Source organism: Tenrec ecaudatus, chromosome 5, assembly GCF_050624435.1.
Source record: "Tenrec ecaudatus isolate mTenEca1 chromosome 5, mTenEca1.hap1, whole genome shotgun sequence".
In the NCBI taxonomy this organism is placed as follows: Eukaryota; Metazoa; Chordata; class Mammalia; order Afrosoricida; family Tenrecidae; genus Tenrec; species Tenrec ecaudatus.
In genome coordinates this window covers 65,150,956-65,172,943 of record NC_134534.1, presented here as the reverse complement: position 1 = coordinate 65,172,943, position 21,988 = coordinate 65,150,956, and the positions used below count along the sequence as shown (strand labels likewise).

The 21,988-nt window shown below is 38.2% G+C and overlaps 1 protein-coding gene and 1 pseudogene across 10 annotated transcripts in view; one reads left to right on the top strand and one right to left on the bottom strand.

Annotated features, from left to right (window-relative positions):
* Positions 1-21,988, bottom strand: part of STAU2 (staufen double-stranded RNA binding protein 2) — a 345,263-nt gene that overhangs the window by 161,001 nt on the left and 162,274 nt on the right. For all 10 annotated transcript variants that reach the window (XM_075549568.1, XM_075549571.1, XM_075549567.1 and 7 more), the window contains 2 exons: positions 17,822-17,953; positions 12,913-12,973 (listed from right to left, as the gene is read on the bottom strand). In XM_075549568.1, coding sequence (XP_075405683.1) covers positions 12,913-12,973; positions 17,822-17,953 — 193 coding nt within the window. The remainder of the gene's footprint in view (positions 1-12,912; positions 12,974-17,821; positions 17,954-21,988) is intronic.
* On the top strand, positions 1,235-3,247 carry LOC142448487 (10 kDa heat shock protein, mitochondrial pseudogene; annotated as a pseudogene).

Below are 21,988 nucleotides of genomic sequence, written 5' to 3'. Positions count from 1 at the left end.
TAACCCCCTCCCTGGGGGGAAAGGACAACAGAGAAGTCAGTAAATGGAAGCACTGTACAGTGTAAGACATTAAAAAAATAATTTATAAATTATCAAGGGTTTGTGAGGGAGGGTAGGGGAGGAAGGGGGGAAAACGAGGAGCTGATACCAAGGGCTCAAGTAGAAAGCAAATGTTTTGAGAATTATGATAGCAACATATGTACAAATGTGCTTGACACAATGGATGGATGGATGGATGGATTATGATAAGAGTTGTACGAGCCCCTGATAAAATTATTTTTAAAATCATTTCCTTAAATTAGAAGAATTACTAATTTAAGGGATTCACATTCTATGTATTTTGACATTGTTTTTCGTTAAAAATTCTATGACATTATTTTTCTTTAAAAATTCTATGACATTATTATTCTTAAAAAAATAATGGTCTCACACCCACAGAAATATATGCAATAGTGTTTTTGGTCTACTGTTGATTTCTAATTTGATAGCCACCATAATATCTGAGAAGCTTTGAAGTATTTTAATGGTTTTACATTTATTGAGGACTGCTTTGTGGCCTAACATATGGTCTAGTTTGCAGAATGATTCACTTATGCAGGAAAAGAATGTTCATTGTGCGGTTTAGGGTGGAGGCACTCTATATGGCTATAAGGCCAAAGTGGTTAATGTACTGTCAGATTTTTGAGTCTTTATTGGGTTTCTTTCCAGTTGTTCTGTCCTCCATGAGAAGTGATGTATTACAGTCTCCTATTATTTCTATGAAGTTGTCCATTTCTTTTTCCAATTCTGATAAAGTTTATATATTTTGGGACTCTTTTATTGATATGCAGATACTTATTGTATTTATACCCCCCTGTTCAATTGGTCCTTTGACCACACCTATAATGCTTTTCCTTATACTCTTGCTCAGTTTTGTCTTATTTTAGTGTCACTCATGTCTTTTTAAATTGTCGCTTGTGTGGCATACTAAAGAATGGAATTAAAATATAAAAAGAGTTGGACCCGAGATATGGAATCCTGAAAGAAAAGGGGACTGGAGTGATAAATTATAACAAGTCCTTCTTTCTATTTAACAGAGATATCCGTTTGCTCGGTCTACTTGTATGTTCTTTTAGTTTTCTCTTGTGTGTGTGTGTTGATCTACACAAGATAGGCAGGATTGGCAATCCTACAGAGAGTGGGTTCCTGGGGGGATTAATAAGGGAGAAGACGGGGGAAGGAGAGTGGTGAGCCAATGACGACAGGTATAGGAGAACAGAAAGGGTTCTAAAATTGATGGTGAGCAGTATGTAGCTTTTCTGGTCATGTTTGATCAAGAGAATTCTATCTGAGAGGAATTACTAAGAAGTGAATGATGGGTAAATATGATAGTGGGATAAGAGGAAAGGAAAAAGAGAAAAGAAGAAAAAAACAGATATATATGGGTATATAGATAAATGCAAACATTTAAATATAAGTATATTTGTTTATATTTGTATATCAATGCAAATGCAACAAGGAAGCAGATGGACTTTGGGCCTCTACTAATTTATCTTACCTCCATACAAGAATGGTTTGTTCTAATAATGTGGTATTGTATGATACCCTCCTGACATGATCGCTGAAGACAAAATGTGTGCATAAGCAAATATGTTGAAGAACGCTGATGGTGCCTGGCTATTAAAAGATGTAGTGTCTGGGGTCATAAAAGTTTATAGTCAAACAAATGGCCATCTAGCAGGGAAGCAAAAAAGCCCACAAAGAAGAAGGATCACACACCAGTCTGTGTGATCATGAGGTCTCGAAGGAAAAGGTATCAGAAGTTCAAAAACAAGCAACCAAATCGATGTGAAGAGCATGGATGCAGTGGAGACCTAAAACCCACCTGTAAGATTACTGGCTAGTCCTGCTCAGAAGGGCCACACAAAGGGGTGATAAATCCATGGTGTGATATAGCACTGATGAAGCATTAACTAGAGGTTCTCAACCTTCCTAATGCCGCAACCCTTTAATACAGTGGTGATCCCAGCCATAAAATTATTTTTGTTGCTACTTCATAACTGTAATTTTGCTACTGTTATGAATCGTAATGTAAATATCTCATCATTCAGGATGTATTTTCATTACTACAAAGTTAACATCATTAAAGCATAGTGATTAATCACAAAAACAATATGTAATTACATATTGTGAAATATTTATTTCTAATTACAAATAAATGAAATTTTTTCTTGAAGCATGGTGTTGCATGATTAACAGTCTTCATGCCAGTTACTCATATGTGGCCATATCTGCATGTGCGTCTGTCTGTCCACATGGAGACAGATAGAGGGGCAGTAGGTAAGCCCCATGAAAGGGTCGTTCGACCCCCAAAGGGGTCGTAACCCACAGGTTGAGAACCCGCTGCTCTAGTTCTTTAATAGTCCCTCCCCTTACTATTATAGTTTTTGTTTTAGACTTGAGTATGTTAATTTGTATAACTAAGATTTTTCAATACATGAAAGCCAAGCTAGCTAACCCTCCAGAGTAATTGTTCCCTGAGGGAGCGGGACGCAAGGGGCGGGGTGAGGAGCAGGTGATAGCACTGATGGCTATATAGCCCACTTGAAGGGAGCGAATGGAATTTTATGTGACTGGATAAGGGATGGTGTGAGATGCAGCAAAAAATAAATAAGGGCTGGAGGGGATAAAGTGGAGCTGATATCAGGAGTTGAAGAAGAAAGAAAATGTTTTGAAACTGACTAGCAATTGTACAATACTACTTGATGTGATTGAACTATGGAATTATATCTGTAAGACCGCCCAATAACCTTGCAGCGGCGCAGCGTGAGAGGACTTGCAGCGGCCACCCCAGCGTCACAGCAGGACAGGCATTTCGAAAGTTTCTTCCCTTCTTTGACCGAGTACTGGTGGAAAGGAGTGCCGCTGAAACTGCAACCAAAGGAGGCATGATGCTTCCAGAAAAATCGCAAGGAAAAGTCCTGCAAGCAACAGTTGTAGCTGTTGGATCCGGCTCGAAAGGAAAGAGTGGAGAGATTGAACCAGTGAGTGTGAAAGTTGGAGATAAAGTTCTTCTGCCTGAATATGGAGGCACCAAAGTAGTTCTAGATGATAAGGATTATTTCTTATTTCAAGATGGTGACATTCTTGGGATGTGGATTAGAGGAAGCCACTGTTGAAATGGCATCATGTGAAGCTGCCCATTCCACTGAAGTTCTGAAATCTGTCATCATGTAAATAATCTCCATGTCTCTCTTTTAGAATAAACTCATGATTTGCGGTGTCGCTAAAATTTTGTTTCTTTGTTTTAAAACATTTCCAAATAAAAATATGCAGACCCCCCCAAAAAGAACGCCCAATAAAATGGTAAAAAATAAAATAAATATATAACCTTTATTTCTCAACATACGCTCCATAAATTTCAAGACAGTTTTATAAACCATATCAGGAATTCCATGCCTTCCTAAAGAACGGAGGGTCCTGGGACATTAATCATATTAATGAACTGCTTTTTTCACATTTTTATCTGAAGAAAACTTGGTGCCATTAAACATTAGGGACCAAAAAGAAGCGGGAAAAGCCAAATCAGGAATGTAAGGTAAACAATAATTTCCTTCAAAACTTTCACAGAACTGCACTTGTTTGATGAAAAGAATGCACGGGAACACTCTGGTGGTGGAGAAGGACTCACTATTTTAGGTGCTTTTCCTGCTAAAATGTTCGGTGATCTTCTCAAACACTCATAATAAGCAGCTGTTATCATTCTTTGGCCCTCCATAAAAATGCCTGGTCAATTTCCCAAAATGGTTGCCATGACCTTTGCTCTTCATCAGCCCGCTTTTCTTTGGAGGAGCACACCTTTATCTCTTAGTAGCCATCGCTTTGACTGCGCCTTGCCCTTGGGATCATACTGCCAAACTCGTCATGTTTCGTCTTAAAGAAATGCTCCAGGATCGTAATCCTACTGATTTAACATTTTCACCTGGCTTCCCTGAAGATTCACCTGCACTCAGGCTCTGTTTTGTTGGGGATTCATGAAGTTGCCTTCCCGTATTCACCTGGAATGCTGCTTATGAGTCAAAACGGCTGGCACGTGCCAGACTGGCTGGCAAAGCACAATTCCCTAGCCCTCATTATTTGGGCTTTTACTCAGTGCCTTCTTCCAATTGATGCTTGGTCTACTTCTCTGTCCTTTCAGTGTAAGCCTAGTATTGTAGGGCTAGCATCTCTACTTTGAATTCGTTGGTTTCTTGGGTCTTTGTTGTAGAGGGGTAGTGTAGAATATTCTGATATTTCGCCTTCTTACCTTTTATCTTTTCTAAACCTTTGAAGAGGCCTGAGCTTTACGCTTAGTACTGCCTTCAGAAAGACAGTTCTACTCAGTATATGACAGCGTGTTACCTTAAGAATTAGGATGATCAGTTTTATACCCTTGTCAGTTTTCATGGATCAAATTTGCATAATATTTACTTTGAATCTGGTCTTTGCAAATTGCTTATTGCCTAATTTTAATTATCTAATGGCTGTTCTTTTTAATGTTACCTTAATTCTGTTAGCCTTTGTTTGCTACTGGTGTATTTAACTTTTCTTACTAACCTATATGTGTTCTTTGCATATATTTCATCTGTACCTGCTTAGGTTGCAATTTATGTTTTCCATTTATCATTTGCCTTTTATTTTTACATGCTTTCTGAAGTAGCTTTTAGCTTTATGTCTCACAACCTATCTCCTTTCTTCCTGCACGGTCTCATCTTTTGCTGTTATGTTAAAAAAGTTCTCTGCCTAAAATAAAAAATAGATATACCCTTAAATTCCGTATATAAGTTCCTTTTCAGAAAACAAATTTGAAATCTGTTTCTGTGTTTAAAAAAAAAAAAAAGGTGTTTCTCTAGGATGGATGAACCCCTCAGGACCAATGGTGAGAGTGGCGATACTGGGAGGGAAGGGAGGATAGACAGAGAGAACCAATCTCGGGGATCTACATATAACCTCTTCTCTGGGGAATGGGCAACAGGAAAGTGGGTGAAGGGAGATGCCGGGCAGTGTAAGATAACATAATAATTTATAAATTATTAAGGGTTCATGAGGGAGGGGGGAGCGGGGAGGGAGGGAGAGGGAAAAATGAAAATGAGCTGATTCCAGGAACCCAAGCGGAAGGCGAATTTTGAGAATAATGAGGGCAACGAATATATAAGGATGCTTTACTCAACTGGTGTATGTATGGATTGTGATAAGAGTTGTATGAGCTCCAATAAAATGATTTTAAAAATTAAATTAAATTTTTAAATGGTGTTTTTTACATTAATCTTAAATTCGTTCTGCACCTCATGATCACACAAGCTGGTGTGCTTCTTCCATGTGGGTTTTGTTGCTTCTGAGCTAGATGGCCACTTGTTTTACCTTCAAGCTTTTAAGACCCCAGATACTATATCTTTTGATAGCCAGGCACCATCAGCTTTCTTCACCACTTTTATTATATATACCCTCTTTGTCTTCAGCAGTTGTGTCAGGAAGGTGAGCATCATAGAATGCCAATTTAATAGAAGAAAGTATTCTTGCATTGAGGGAGTACTTGAGTGGAGGTCCAATGCCTTCTGCTACCTTAATACTAAACCTATAAATACATGCTCAAAGATCTATTTCCCCATCCTCATATATATATTTGCATATGAACATACCTTTATTTAGACCTCTATAAATGCCCTTTGCCTCCTAGCTCTTTCCTCTATTTCCTTTGACTTTCCCCTTGGGCTCAGTCTTCAATTGGGTTTCAGTAATTCCTCTTGGTTACATTACCCTTGATCACGCCCTACCAGGTCTCCTACACCCACCTCACCACCAATTTGGATCACTTGTTGTTCCCTTGTCCCTGGGTTTGTTAACACCACTACCTTTCCCCCACCTCCCCCTCTCCCATGTCCCCTGGAACTGTTGGTCCCATTGTTGTTTTCTCCTCCAGATTGTTCATCCAGCCTATCTTATTTACACAGACCTGCAGAGATAATAACATGCACAAAAACAAGACAGAGCAAAACCAAGCAACAATAGACAACAAACCAATGACAAAAACAAACAAAACACAAGAAAGAAAAGCTTGTAGTTAGTTCAAGGATCATTTGTTGGCCTTTATGAGTGTTTTCCAGTCCAGTCTGTTGGGGCACCATGCCCAGGTCCCAAAATCCACCTTCAGCATTCCCTGTGGACCTAGCTGCTCCAATCCCTTGCCGTTCTGTTGCACCCCCTTAGTGTTTTGCCTTGGTGTGGCAGGAACAGATCTGGCACAATTCCCACACGGTGTCTCTGGTGTTGTCCCCTGCAGGGCTATGGGTCAGTGAGACGTCATGTCTCAAAGAACAAAAAATCATATCACTGTGTGCTCACCTCCCTGATACGATCTCTGAAGACAAATGGGTGCAAAAGCAAATGTGGCAAAGAAAGCTGATGGTGCCCAGCTATCAAAAGATAAAGCATCTGTGGTCTTAAAAGGCTTGAAGGTAAACAAGCAGCCATCTAGCTCAGAAGCAACAAAGCCCACATGGAAGAAGCATACCAGTCTGTGTGATCATGAGGTGTCAAAGGAATCAGGTATCATCAGAACAAAAAAGTCATATCATAGTGAATGAGGGGGGGAATGCGGAGTGGAAACCTAAAGCCCATTTGTAGGCCACTGGACATTCAGGGTGCCAGTCAGGGTGCGACAGAGCAATGATGAAACATACAACTTTCCTCTAGTTCCTAAATACTTCCTCCTCCCCCACTATCATGATTCCAATTCTTCCTTATAAATCTGGCTAGACCAGAGGATGGACACTGGTACAGATAGGAAATGGAAACACAGGGGATCCGGGCCGATGATCCCTTCAGGACGAGTGGTGTGAGTGGCAATACTGGGAAGGTGGGTTGGAAAGGGGGAACCAATTGCAAGGATCTACATGTGACCTCCACCCTGGGGGAAGGACAACAGAAAGGGTGAGGGGAGACATCGGACAGGGAAAGATATGACAAAATAATAATTTATAAATTATCAAGGATTCATGAGGGAGGGGAAAAATTAGCTGATGCCAGGGGCTTAGGTGGAGAGCAAATGCTTTGAGAACGATGAGGGAAATGAATGTACAAATGTGCTTTACACCATTGGTGTATGTATGGATTGTAATAAGAGTTGTATGTGCCCCCAATAAAACGATTAAAAAAAGAAATTTTAAATTCATTAAATCTTTCCTGAGAATATTTCAGGAAAATGTGTTTTTATGCTAATCTGGTTAAAGACTAATTTTCTACTTTCAGAATCTTTTTCCTTTGAAAAACGGACTCAACTGACCTAAGTAAAACAACAAGCTAGACTTTGTGAAAAGAAAACAGAATTTTTGTCTAGCAACAAAAAGGGCTAGGGGATAGCTTCTCACCACTCAGGAGATGCTAACATAGCGCAAAAGGGAGAGGGCATCTTTCTATAACACGGGAATCTTTCTTTAGCTCAGGGGAAGAACAACATTTCCACCTCAGTCTGAGCAACCATGTAAACAGAATGAGAGAGGAGGCGGCAACAAAAAAAAAGAAGAATGTGTACATTCTTTTGGTCCTGCCTGCTCCAGATAAATGGCCCTCTTTATGGGTCCTGACTTTGTTCAAAAGCAATCGACATTCAAGAACTAGGCAGCCTGGGCACAAATAACCCACTGATCCTTTATAAATATATTTCTACAAGTCAGTTGCACTATTACTTTTCTGACATACAATTTGTCTACAAAAATAGTTATGGGATCATCAAGCTTTATATTTAATTATGTATTCATTAGTGTTTTCTTTAAATTAATTTAGTTGCTTCATTAAAAAGTTTCTGTCATGGTGTTCCGCAAAGAAATTGTTCAAGGAATTCCCCAAGACACTATCAAAGAGAGACTCTATTAATCTATTATCTTAAAAGCACAACCCTCATCTTCCAGAAAAAGAGGACTATATAGAAATCCTAAATATGGTACATTGCACACAGGAAACAAGCATGCAATCTATGCACTGTCAGCACTGGGTAGTTTAGCCCACTGGTTTCGGGTTTAATAATAAATTATTTTGACAAAGAAGTGACAAAAATTTTAAGTCTACTACATTTCTGAAAAGGTCAATGAGAACTCTATCCTATCCCAAAAGCATTTGTCTTAGATCGTCTCTAATGAACCTCGAAGAGCCAGCATATTTCACAGGGGCTAAATAAAACTTTTGAAAAGGTTAATGGAAAAAATATTTATGTGAAAATGCCTCCAAATAATCTTTTAGTGGGTGGATTCGGCACATACCACTGAATACCTTTGAGCTCAGTCCAATTTTGAATTAAGCTAGGGTTCACCTTTAAGAAACAATGAACCTGTTTTTAAGTAAAGCCCCGTATTAATAAGAAACATGGAATGTGGATGCAAAATATAAAAGATATCATCAACTGAATTGTTTCTTAATATTTTATAAAATTTTTCCATGAGCCATCAGTAGATCTTTAAAACGCATGATCTTTTTAAAAACTTGCTAGTCATTCATCTGTAAAAATCTAGCTTTTCATGTGTATGCCAAGCATAAAATTGCCCCATGCTAAATTTAACATAAACCTCACATTACACTGTTATGTGTTCTCGTACTTCAATATGACCATACTAGTGACTCAAAGGGTAAAAACACATTTAGATAATATGCCTTCTGCTGCATTTCAGTACAATGAAGAAAGCCTGAAAAGTATGCAAAAATTAGGTCCATATTTTAAATCTGTAGGCAATCAGGTTGGGGAAGTAAATTGAAGAGCCAGGCTATGTAATCACAATCACTTGCAGAACCATTTAAACAATTTTTAAGTTGTAACTGTTAGCAGTTGCTTATGACGGTAATCTTTAAAAATAATATCTTCCATTTCAAAAATTAAACACATGTGTACATCAACCCTGGTCTACTTTCAGTCAGGTGCTAGCCGTGGTCTATTAAAATCCCTTTTTGTGCATTCTTCTTTTAATTTTAGTACACTGTGGTTCCAAGTCCACGTCAGATGACTTCTCTAAATCATGGCTGGCTTAAAATTTTGATCTTTTTCACTACAATTTGTGAGGCAATGCACAGTCTGACAAAGATTGACATCTGGTATAATGCATAGTCACCTGATGATGGTGCTCCTTTCTACAAAATCACATGTTGGATTTTCAGGTGCTATTCAAAGATGCTTAATCATTTCACCACTGTTACACAATTAAAGATTCTCAACAGTGCATTTTGATATGCCCAGATCTTAACTGAGTGTATTTAAAATTAAGATGTAAAATGAGTTGCCCTAGGTCAGGCAGCATGTCAGAAAGGTGACCCACTGGAGACTGCAGTGGCTGACTCAAATTCCTCTCCTCCCCACATGTGCCATCCTGAGAGATCGCAGCTCTAACCGCTGCCTGCAAAATGTTAACATAGGTATCTCACAGGACAGAAATTGCTTCAAGTAGAATTCCAAACATACGGGACTGATTAAATAGAAGAGAATTTAACCTGAATGTTACCCTAATATATAAATTTAATCTTTAGATAATAGTCTTACCACACGAGTGACCAATCCCTAAGCAGACTCTAATTTTTTTAATATATTTTTAAGTGGCTAAGACCTGGCTCTGAGGAACCCTGGGAGCATAGTGGTTATGCGTTAGGCTGCTAACTGCAAGGTCAGCAGTTAGAAACCGCCAGGCACTCCACAGGAGAAAGATGGGGCTTCTACAACTGGAGATTTAAAAAAAAAATTTTTTCTTTTTAAGAGTTACAGTTTCGGAAACCCACAAACAGTTCTATCCTGTCCCACAGGGTCTCTCTGAGTCGGTATCAACTTCACAGCAGTGAGTGAGTGAGTGAGTGAAGGTCTGGCTCCCAGGCCTCTGAAGCCTCCCCAAAGAAAACTAGTCCTGGGAGAGGGATGCAGTTGACTGTTGGAGTTGGTGCTAGTCTGGTGCTAGCTGTGGCCCATCCTCTGTGGTAACCCAACTCAGTGTTCACACGAAGAACCCAGTCGTCAAGGTTTTCACCACTCAGGTGAGGAGTGAGGGATCACTGTCCATTCCAATTCTCCATTAGAATCCACCCAAGTCTGGAGTAGTACCCAAAGCTTTCGCAGTTTAACTGGCTTCAAATATTTGACCACCTCTAACTTGATCTCTAAAACAAGCATTTTTATGCATTCTTACAAAATTCTGATCACTTACACTCATGGCCTCTATAGGGTATCCTATCCCATAGTTTCAAAAAGTTCTTTAAATCAACCTACCATCAAGTCAGTTCTGACTCATAAGTGACCCTCCAGGGAAAAGCGGAACTGCTCCTCAGGGTTTGCAAGACTGCAAATCTTTATGGGAGCACACAGCCTCATGTTCCTCCCACAGTTAGGTGAGCAGCACAATGGCTAACCCACAGTGCCACGGGGGCTCCTTATAGGGCACTGGGGAGTTTATTGGACCAGGAGGAGCTTTAATCATGCTATAATCAAAACCAAAGCAAACCCATTACCATCAAGTAGATTTCAACTCATAGAGACCATATAGGATAGAACAGAACAGCCCCCATAGAGTTTCCAAGGTATTTATAGGAGGAGATAACCTCACTTTCCTTCCAGGGAGCAAACGAAAGTTTGAACCACCAACCTTGAAGTTAGCAGGCCAAAGCTTAACCCACTATGCCACAAGGATCCTTCAAATTCCTTGGATAGTTTTAAGTCAGAAAACAGTGAAATATCATTGTTCAATGATGGAGCTTGCAGGTCATCTGAGGTAGTTAGTTTATTGTGCCAGCCTGGCTGATAAGCACATGTGGGATTAATTGAAGGGTGGCGGGATAAATGGCTCGGTGAGCCTTGCCTTGTCTCTCGTTCTTTGATCGTCGGACCAGTGTGCTTGTTCTGTGTCTCAATTTGCAAGCTACACTACCTAGGGGACACCTAACCCATGGACTGTGTTGCTTTAATTTGAGGTTCCTTCAAGACCTGCTTTGCCACACAATTGGAATGTACATCTCTTGAGCTGGGGACTGACTGTTGGTGACCTGCTTTGCTGTTTGCTGCCTGTGTCCTAAATCTCTCTATAGAGGCCTACCTGGTGGCCCTCAAGACTTGAAGGACTGCCAGTGTCTCACAACTGTCTGACACATTTTAATTGTACTGAGCCATTTTCCCTGCTTTATAATTTAACTGCTTACTTCTTGTGTTATATATCTATCTATATAAATATAAAATTATTAGCAATCTGATTTTATCTTTCTAAAGAACCCTGTCTAACCACATCATCAATAGTGTGTTTTCAGGTTAAAGATGTCAAGCTGATAACTATTTAAATATGTATATTCTTTGAAAAATAAATATATAGTGCCCAAAGTATGACTACTCAAAAATAAATCATTTCTTTGGTTACCACATACATATAAAAATATCTGACATATAAAAGTACAAGAATGAAATTTTTGGTGGGCCTAAATATAACTTTATCACTTTTATAAAAGGAAGGAGGGGACAGGAAATCAACATTCTCTTTGTGCATACTAAAGAAAAAGACAATATGCTAATTACCATATCCAAAACTACAATCAATCTAATGTTTCATGTGTAATTACCAAGCAGTTATAAACCTATGCATTCAAATAACAACAGTATCACAATCTAAGAATACGGAAATGATTCCATTTGCTACCCTGGCACATGTGTGTGTGTCTCTCTCTCTGAGGGATCAGATTAACTACAATCTCCGGAAACTAGCTCAGCAATACAGTTAGCCACTGGCATAGTCCTCTTATGAACCTCGTTTTGATACAAGAACTCCATTTTGATGAGCATGCGTTAATAAGAGTCACTAATGTCAGCATTTACCAAGAGATAAGCTACTAGTATTATTATTATTATTATGAAAACTTATACATTTAACTTACTCTGTCTCCAAAGGTTCCAGAAAGACAGGAATAAAAATCAGACAGGCTGGGTTCTTAACTGGTTGGATATTTTGTTTCACTGATTTATAGGAAGATGGTAGACTTGATGGAAAAAGTTGTTTTTTATAAGAAGGGAAAGTGTCTATGTTTCTAATGTAAAACATTTTATTCATTTATATTTGAAAACAGAAATAAGCTTATTTTTTAAAATCATTTTATTGGGGGCTCATAACTCTTATCACAAACCAGAAATAAATTTAAGTATATTTTTAACTTCTGATAATCTAGGCAGTCCTTGTCTAACAATATACTTGAATTATAAGGAATTTCATGTAATGGTTGCTTTTATAAGACATATTAATTTTAGTAATATGGGTTGTAAACTGTGCTACAAAATACAACTGCCAATGCCAAAATAAAAGTTGAATTCATAGATATTATTAATAAAAGACAATAATAAAAACTAAAAAAAAGAGGTATTTGATTTATTGTCAGAGCTTAGGATGAAGCACTCAAAACTAAACTCCACCATTAAATCAGGGACAACCTGTACTACACTTGAAATAAAACACTAAACATTCTAATGACTATGCACAATGTGGAAAAATACAACAGATTATGACTTTAATTAGAAAAAACCTTGTGTGTACCTGGAACACTTAGAGATAACACAACAGTTGATCTGAGGAGGTAACAGGCTCATAATATTTTTATTTTCATATCATGTTATTGCAATAAAAACAATTTAAAAAAGAATGGCATCACTATATATATTAAATGGCAAATCTGCAATGGTTTGACTGTTAGAAATACAACACATTAAGCTATGAATACAGCAAGAGCCTTAGTTTTCCATTATTCTGTGAGATGAAGAAGGTAGACACCCTATTTCCCTTTCGTCTCCATAACACTTAGCATGACATCATGGTCCCCAACACACCAATGCATATGCAGCAAGGGTATAGCCATTGAACTGATGGATACCAAGTGCATAGAAATAAAGGGGAAACTTACTGTTATTTGTTGGTTCAGGAAACCCAGGCTTAGGACTACTCCATCCTTTATTTTCCCCCGTCTGAAAAATTACATAAATTGTTTAAGTCCAGAGAAATGAGCTTATTTCAAAAGAAAAAAGTTGATTAATCAATACAATGAGGACAAAGGGCTCCCACAAAATCATTCTACTTATTCTACCCATCGCTGACCCCAAAGACAATGGGTCCCAAAGTAACTAACGGAGTCGCTATCACTTCCATATAACTTAAACCACTCCCATTGCCCCTTCTATTTTTATCTTATTTAAATTTATAATACAATGTATTAAGAGAACCTCACATTCAATATATGTAGTATACAGAGCACAGGTTCTCTCTAGGGGATTCAACAGTAAATGAATATTTAAAATATAAATAGATAAATGATTCTTACTCAAGCAGTAAGCAACAGTGTACTAAAGTGACGAGAAGGGTTTACCATTCCTGACGTTAGATTAACAACAGATACTATGACAGTGCTTCAAAGCTTGTGCAAATCGGCACTGAGAGACAATGGAATTTTTTCATGAACTTTCTGAAGTCGCCTCATATATATGTACTGGAAAAATATGATACAGATCATTAACTAGCTAATGATATACACAAAACATGGAAAACAAAGTTCTAATCTTAAAACAGACATGTAACAAACTGGCATTTGCCAGATGATTTGATTTGTGTTGGGTATAAATACATTCTGAAACATATAAAGATTTAAATGTTTACTGTGCTAAAATATAGAAAATATAAAATTGCCACTTAACTTATTTAAAGCATATAATTCAGTGACATTATTAAGTACATCCATCTTAAGCAACCACCACCATCATTTCTAAAACATTTTCACTGCCTCAAACAGAATCTCAGAGCCCCTTACGCAGCAACTGTGCCTTATTCTCTGGACCCTTTGACCTCTGGTTATACCAATTATACTTTCTGCCTCTAGAAACTTAAGTCATTTAGATAGATACATTTTTTTTCATTTAGATAGTTTTTAACTGAGTGAAATCATACAATATTTATCCCTTTGTATCTGGCTTATTTCACTCAACATACTTTTTTAAAAGGTTCACCTATAGGATGGCATGTGTTGAATTTTATTTCTTTACATGGCTAAATAATATTTCATTGTATGTATAGACCATATTTTTATAATTCAATCATTTGTTGATCAACATGAGTTGGAATCCATATATTTGGAGTAATATTCTAGTCAACATAATAAGAAATATAACTGTCTAAAGCTGATATAATTGATATGAGGTACTCCAGGAAATTTCAAAAGGGTGTCCTATTATAATCAGAATTTTATATTTATATAACTGACGACAAAGTTCAAACATATAAATTCAATCTAAATATAAACACATAATATAATTCTAGTAAATAATATAATAGGGTTCATTTTTTAAAAAACATGATCTTTTTGAATTTTCTCTTTCATCCCATCCCTGGTGGCTTTGGCAGGTAAGCATTGAACTGATAACCATGAGGTTGAAATTTAAGTCTGCCAGCCCCTCCACAAAGAAAGATGAGGCTATTTGCTCGTGTAAAGATTGTGTATGATTTTCTGTAAATGAAACCAAGGATATGTAAATCTATAGAAACAGTGACGGGATTAGTGATTACCCAGGGCATGGCAGTGGAGGATAGGAGAGCTTAACACGTACGAGAAGAAAATATCCTGAAATTGATGGTGGTGGCGATTGTGCAATGCTTCTTAATATGCCTGAATGATTAAAATGTATGATATACAAAATATCTTCTAGTAAAATTAATTTTTTAAACTGACCAAAAGAAAAAATAGAGCCTCAGAAACCGTCCATTGGGCCAATGTGAGTCAGAATCAATTTGATGGCAGTAAGTATGCTATGTAAACAGGAAAAGATGCAATAGCACATAACAGAAGCAAGATGAAAATAGAGCCCTGCCTCTGATTTTTTTTTTTTTAGTAAGCTGGCAATATAGTAAAAACAATCAGAAGCTTCTTATTTTAAATTACCACTAGAGTAAAAGCAGAGAGCAGGGTTCTCATCAAAACAAAAACAAAAAAAACTAAGTAAATCATAAGACAATGGAACAGTCAGTATCTGTAAATTGCAGACAGAAACAGAAAATCTAGATTCTGTACTCAGATAAAATAGCTTTTTAAAACGAAGGCAAAATAAAGGCTTTTCAATAAACAAATCCTGAAAGAACTCAAGAAGGGGTCTTTGGCCTAGGTGACAGAGAGCTTCGTTAAGGTTGATATTATACTTTGAGAATGAGTATGGTTGAACGTGGGTGATGGTTGAACGACTTTCTCAACTAAATCAATGTCACCCAACTGTACGTGTGAAGATTACTGAAATGTCAAACACTTTTGTACAGGTTCGTTTACAGAATATAATTTTTAAAAGCTACTATCATAGTTCAGTGTCACAAGGCAAAGGATACACAATCAAATATCAGTCGATTGCATTTCTAGATATGAGACTGTCAAGAAGTATTGCTACTAGGGTTCCAGTTTATTCACGTTGGGGTTTATTCCAAACAATGTGTTTAAGCACGTCTGTGATCAGTGGGTAGCTGCAGCCAAGTTCTCACAGAAATGTGTAAGGGGGCCTAGCAGAAATTTGAAAAGGAGCATTCAGAACAGCGGCTTCTGAGAGAATCTGCTGGGCTAATTAAATGCAAGACAGAGAAGTCAATTCCAAAGGTTATGGTGATTATTTTTAGGCATTCTTCTTGTATTTTCTCCAACTGGCGTGCTTCTTCCATGTAGGCTTTGATGCTTCTCAGCTAAATGGCCACTTGTTTATCTTCAAGCCTTTAAGACCCCAGGCACTATCTCTTTTGATAGCCGGGCACCATCAGCTTTCTTCACATTTGCTTATGCACACATTTTTCTTCAGCAATCGTGTCGGGAAGGTGTGCATCCTGGAATGCCAATTTAATAGAACAAAGTGTTCTTGCATTGAGTAAATGCTTGAGGGGAGGCACAATGTCCAGCCTGGATGATTCTTTAAAACCTCAATAAGTTTGATATATCTTGTGAATGAATCAAAAGATTCAATGCTGTTAATATATCAACTGCCACCCAATAAATTGATCTATACATTAAATGGACCTCAATCAAAATTCCAAACAATTTTATTTTTTGGTAGAAAGGGTAAAATGGATTCTAAATCTTTGATGAAGATGGCAAGAATCTAGACTAGCCAAAACAGTTTTATAAAGGCAAAATGAAGTTGGAGTGTTCCCATCACCCGAGTACAAACCTTACTATTATGCTATAATCATCAGGACAGAGTTCAAAACCACCAGCTGCTCCACACTGGAGAAAGATGTGGCTTTCTACGACTCTCAAGAGTTGCAGGCTCAGAAACCCAGAGGAGCAGTTCTACCCTGTCCTATGAGGTGACTATGAGTCAGGATCAACCCAATGGCAGCGAGTCCAGCTTTCGTTGGTGACTTGGCATAAAAACAATGCTGTCAGCTCTTCCTGACTTTCCAGACTCCTCTTCGTGTCCTCTAAGCTCCAGGACACTGCAATAAAGGCCCTGTTCCTCACCTGTACACAGCTCCTTGGGTGTATTCACAAGTTTAAATTATTTTGTTGTTATTATTAAGCATTTGACATTAGTGGGTATATGGGGACAAGAAGGTTTTCAAATTAATAAAGTTAATTAATGAAATTATTGTTGGCTTTTAATGGTTGTGTTTTTACTTACTTTAAAAATAAATGTCTGTCAAGAGATTTATTTTGACACATATTTTTGTAAATCAATCACCGGTTTTTAAGTTCATATTAATGGGTTAAGTTAAAACAACATATACACAATATAAGAATTACTGAAACTTGAACACATGTTAGGTTTCATGTTACAAATACTTTTAAACGTAGAAAAAGCATTGACTAGTCAGGTTATAAAAACAGAATTGAAATCCCCAGCAACACCACACAGACAAATGATTTTTCATTCACTCATAAGAATTACCTAGCTATTCCTAGTTGCCTTAAAACGAAAAGTACACCAAAGGTTTTTCCATAGGTGATTCTGTTTCTCATTCTAAACTTCATAAATGTGTTCCTGTACAAAGTACAAATGATCATTTAAATAAGACCCTTCTGTGAGACAAATGGCCTGGAAGCAAACATATTATGTATGATAGAAATACTTACTGGCCTATTTTATGAATTTTTATATAAGAAAAACTTAGATAAAAATCATTTCTACATATACTCAGGTAACAAAATGATCACTTAACACAAAATGAACACAAAGCAGCCCCTGCACCAAGCTATCTGTGAAGACTTGCATTCAGGGTTCTTTTGATTCTCTGCAACAGAGCCAAGTGCTAGTGATGTCATCAAATGCCGCACAAGAAACGGGATCACGAGCACAGGTCTTGAGAGAAAATAAACACCCTCTGAGTGTGCCTTTAAATTTAAAGTAAATAGAAAAACTGCTTTATAGAGTGCTTGTCCAATATAGTTCCTGCCCTAAAGGACCCTTGCTTTCAGTGTTTTCAGCTGTGTTCCAGAAACACAGGGCACTAACCACCTCGGTTCTGAAAGGGCACAAATGAATGCCGCACAGACAACCGATCAATAAGCTGAAAGCACAGTAAGGTGGTATTGCCCAGAATATGCACAGCCATAAAACAAACATTCAGTGTTTGGTCATCATAGGACTATAATTATTCATTAACATTTGACCATGACACTAAAAGTAGATGTTGCTTTATACCTAGAACAGCCATTTTAAAAGATATAAACATTTCTACACTCTACGGAATGTCTTCTCTGCTATGAAAGTAAACATCTTCAGTTTTCTGACCAGAACCTGTTGATCAACTTGATGCTCTGACAGATTTGGACAGGCACACGTAAGCTAGCCTCTCACCTTGTCAAGTTGATCTTGAAGACTAGTAGATGCTTTATAACCAAGTTGCAACAGCATTGCCTCTGCTGCATTTTTTTTGGCTATCTTTTTATTCGGTCCTGTTCCAGTAGCGACTTCATTGCCTACCTTGACCTGATAAGATTAAAATAAGAAATTGTTTTGGTAAACAAGAATTCCTTGACACCATAAAGCAATCCAGGTCTACAATCCAGTATCCAAACATGTTAGGTTCAGTCCATAATAAGAAGAGCAATTACTGGAAGGCTCCACTTATGTAATAGTAGACGCACACGTAAAACGCACACAAGGAAGTAAAGAATGCCCTAAATACGTCAATTGTGAGTGCTTACCTCAGAATGGCATAATTTTACTTCCTTTGATATTTCCACATTTCATTTTTCTAACCAAAAATGACTTTTATTTTAAAAGTAACATATTGTAATAGAGCTCATGTTGGTTATAACTATAGTTAGTGTTTTTTGCTTAAAATAAACTAAAAAGTGTGAATTCATATTGGTTTTACTTAAAATGTTTATGTTGCATTATTAACTTGTAAATGGTTTGCATTAGTGCAGGAGAAAATTAATATATAAAGGGCAGTATAATATTATGTTTAAGAATAAAGGCCTCCATGTGTGATCATGAGGTGTCTAAGAGATCAGGTTTAAGGCATCAAAGAAGAAAAAATCATATCATGTGTGCTCGTCCTCATGATAAGATTGCTGAGGACAAATGGTGGCGTAAGCAAGTGTGGTGAAGAAGGCTGATGGTGCCCGGCTGTCAAAAAATATAGCATCTGGGGTCTTAAAGGCTTGAAGATAAACAAGCGGCCATCTAGTTCAGAAGCAACAAAAAGGCTTGAAGATAAACAAGCGGCCATCTAGTTCAGAAGCGACAAAGCCCACATGAAAGAAGCACACCAGCCAGTGTGATCACGAGGTGTTGAAGGGATCAGCTATCAAGTATCAAGGAACAAAAATCACGCTCAGGAGGGAGGGGGGACCGGGGAGGGAGGGGGAAAAAGAGGACTTGATGCAAAGGGCTTAAGTGGAGAGCAAATGCTTTGAAAGTGATTAGGGCAAAGAATGTACAGATGTACTTTATACAATTGATGTATGTATGGATTGTGATAAGAGTTGTATGAGTCCCTAATAAAATGTGTTTTACAAAAGGAACAAAAATCACACCATTATGAATGAGGGGGAGTGCAGAGTGGGGACCCAAAAGCCATTTGTGGCAACTGGACATCTCCTTACAGAAGGGTCTTGGGGACGAGACGAGCCGGTCAGGGGGCAGTATAGCAACAATGAAACATACAACTTTCCTCTAGTTCTTAAATGCTTCCTCCCCACAACTATCACGATCCCAATTCTACCTTAAAAAACCAGCTGAACAGGAGGATGTATATTGGTACATATGGGAACTGGAAACACAGGGAATATAGGACAGATGGACCCTTCAGGTCTAGTGGTGAGAGGGGTGATACCGGGAGGGTGGAGGAAAGGTGGGGTAGAAAGGGGGAACCGATTAAAGGATCTGCATATAACCCCCTCTCTGGAGGTCGGTCATGGGTGAAGGGAGATGTTGGACAGTGTAAGATATGACAAAGTAATAATGACTTGTAAATTACCAAGGGTTCATGAGGGAGGGGGGAAATGAGAGGGGGGGAAGTGGGAGGGAGGGGGAGAAATGAGGAGTTGATACCAGGGGCTCAAGTGGAAAACAGATGTTTTGAGAATGATGATGCCAACAAATGTGCAAATATGCTTGACACAATGGATGTATGTATGGATTGTGATAAGCGTGTACGAGCCCCCAATAAAATGATTTAAAAAAGAAAAAGAAAAAAGAATAAAGGCCTCCAGATTTAGATTTAGATATGAATCTAACTCTATCAATCACTTCTAACCTGTATTAACTGGTACAAATTACTTAATCCCTCAAAGTTTCTGTTTGCTCATCAATAAAATCAGGGTAATATTTCCTATCTCATCATGTTGTTTGGAAAATTAAATGAGACCGTGTACGTACACCACCAAGCCCAGGCCCACTGGATCAATTCCAACTCAAAGCAACCTTACAGGGAATAGGAAAACCGCCCTTTTGGGTTACCGAGACTGCCAGTCTTTTACAGGCAGAGATAGCCTCATGCAAACCACAGTATTTAATAACTCATCATTGCTCAATGAGTAGTGTTTTCTTATTAGCAGAACTATTCCACGGTTATCTTTTGTGAGACATTTATGTACTTGAGTATCCATATGTGTTTATTAGCTATCTTTTGCCTACATATAAAGTTAGGGTAATGGGCTTTCACAGATGTGTGTGCCAAAAGATAATGCAGATTAAAAAAAGCAAATTAGAAGGCAAAACCAGAGCCTTGTAGGCAAAAATTTAAAATACACAACTGTAGTAGGATTTTTTCCCCCACAACTGTATCAGTATGTAACAGAATAAACAGACTCAAGAAATGTAAAAAAAAAACCTACAACTTTGGAAATTAAACAATGTAATTCTAAATAAATTGACAGGAGATCCTAATGGAAATGAGAAAATATTTTGGATAGATATTAATGAAAACTCAATATACTAAACCTTGAGGGATGCAGGTAAGCACAGCTAAGCCCCTGCTGAGAAAGAACCAAGGGGGGGGGGCACTTACTCTTTGGGAGATGAAGCTTAGAAAAGTTGACATAAAGGAAAAGAGGGAACGAGTCATTCTTAGCTGAAAAGTTTGATGACTCTCACTGATGACTGCACTCTACTGAAACAAAGGCCAGAAGAAACCTCAAGAGCTGCGTAATACCTCTGATAAACTTTCACAATGATAATGTGCTAGGTGCTAGCAATAAATGGAAGAGCTACAATAAAGCCAGGCAGCGTGATTCTCCTAGCATACTTTTCCTTTTTGCTTTGGGTGAAACCATAATACTGATTGTTTCGCTGTTTCAGATATTTGGATTCCCATCTGTTATCTACACTTGAATTCTGTTTGCCAGTATTTAGAACAGCGGTTCTCAACCTGTGGGTCACAACCCCTTTGGGGGGGTCAAATGACCCTTTCACAGGGGTCGCCCGATTCATAACAGTAGCAAAATTACCGTTAAGAAGTAGCAACGACAATAATTTTATGGTTGGGGGGGGTCACCACAACCTGAGGAACTGTATTAAAGGGTCGCAGCATTACGAAGGTTGACAGTCATTGGTTTAGAGCATTATTTATGTTGCCATTTCTATCACTAGTTTTACGCTTCGGTAAATCAAGCTCTTTTAAGGAATTGGGCCTGTATAGCACAATAGCAGAAAAATAAAAGCAAATATAAACAAGGTGCAAATGATATATACTCAAAGACTAGTAGATAAGATGAAAAGACTAGTCTAATTCTTATAGCACAAGAAACAATGAATTCATTACAGGATTTCTTTAATTATTATAACTCTTAGGGTTCCAATCTGTGAAGTGTTTTGAACCTATGGCCTTACCTTTTCTTCTGGAACTGGAAACCATCAGATTTTTGACAAGTCCTCAGTGGCCTATGGGCATCATGCTGAGAAGCACTGATCTAGCACCAATAACTGTCAGATCCTAGGTGCCGAATGAAACATTAGCCACCTCCATTACCTACGCGTGCCAGAACCTTACCTGAATGCAACAGGTCCTAGGGATAAGGTGCCTTGACTCCCTGGCTCCAGCCAGCCTGTGCAGTCTGGTGCTATTTCTAGTGCTTTGCTTCCCTGCTGCAATAGCCTCCCTGCTGTTGCTGCACTGGGCGCTAGAGACAAGCCTGGGTCAGCCAGGTCAACAGCTTCCTCTACTGCTCTAATGGACAAAAGTCAAAACAGCAAACTACTATAGTATTTTTCATCTGCAAGCACATACTAAGTATATCTCTCTCAATTTTTCTGCTGCTTTACATCGAAAGCTGATGTACCTATTTAAGCCCACTCTTGGACTTGTCAGCTCCATTACTGTCCCCAGGTCTGCATTCACCTGTTATCGCTATCATCTGACTTGTGAGATTTTTTATTCTTTCAAGATTCACTGCTTCTAACACAGGAGCTTATGGTTTCATTTTTCCCTCATCCACCCCTGTTGCACTAAGCAAGTTTGCGAATTGTACATGCCTCACCAGCTGGGGGGTGATTCTCTCAGAGTCAGCTGTTAAC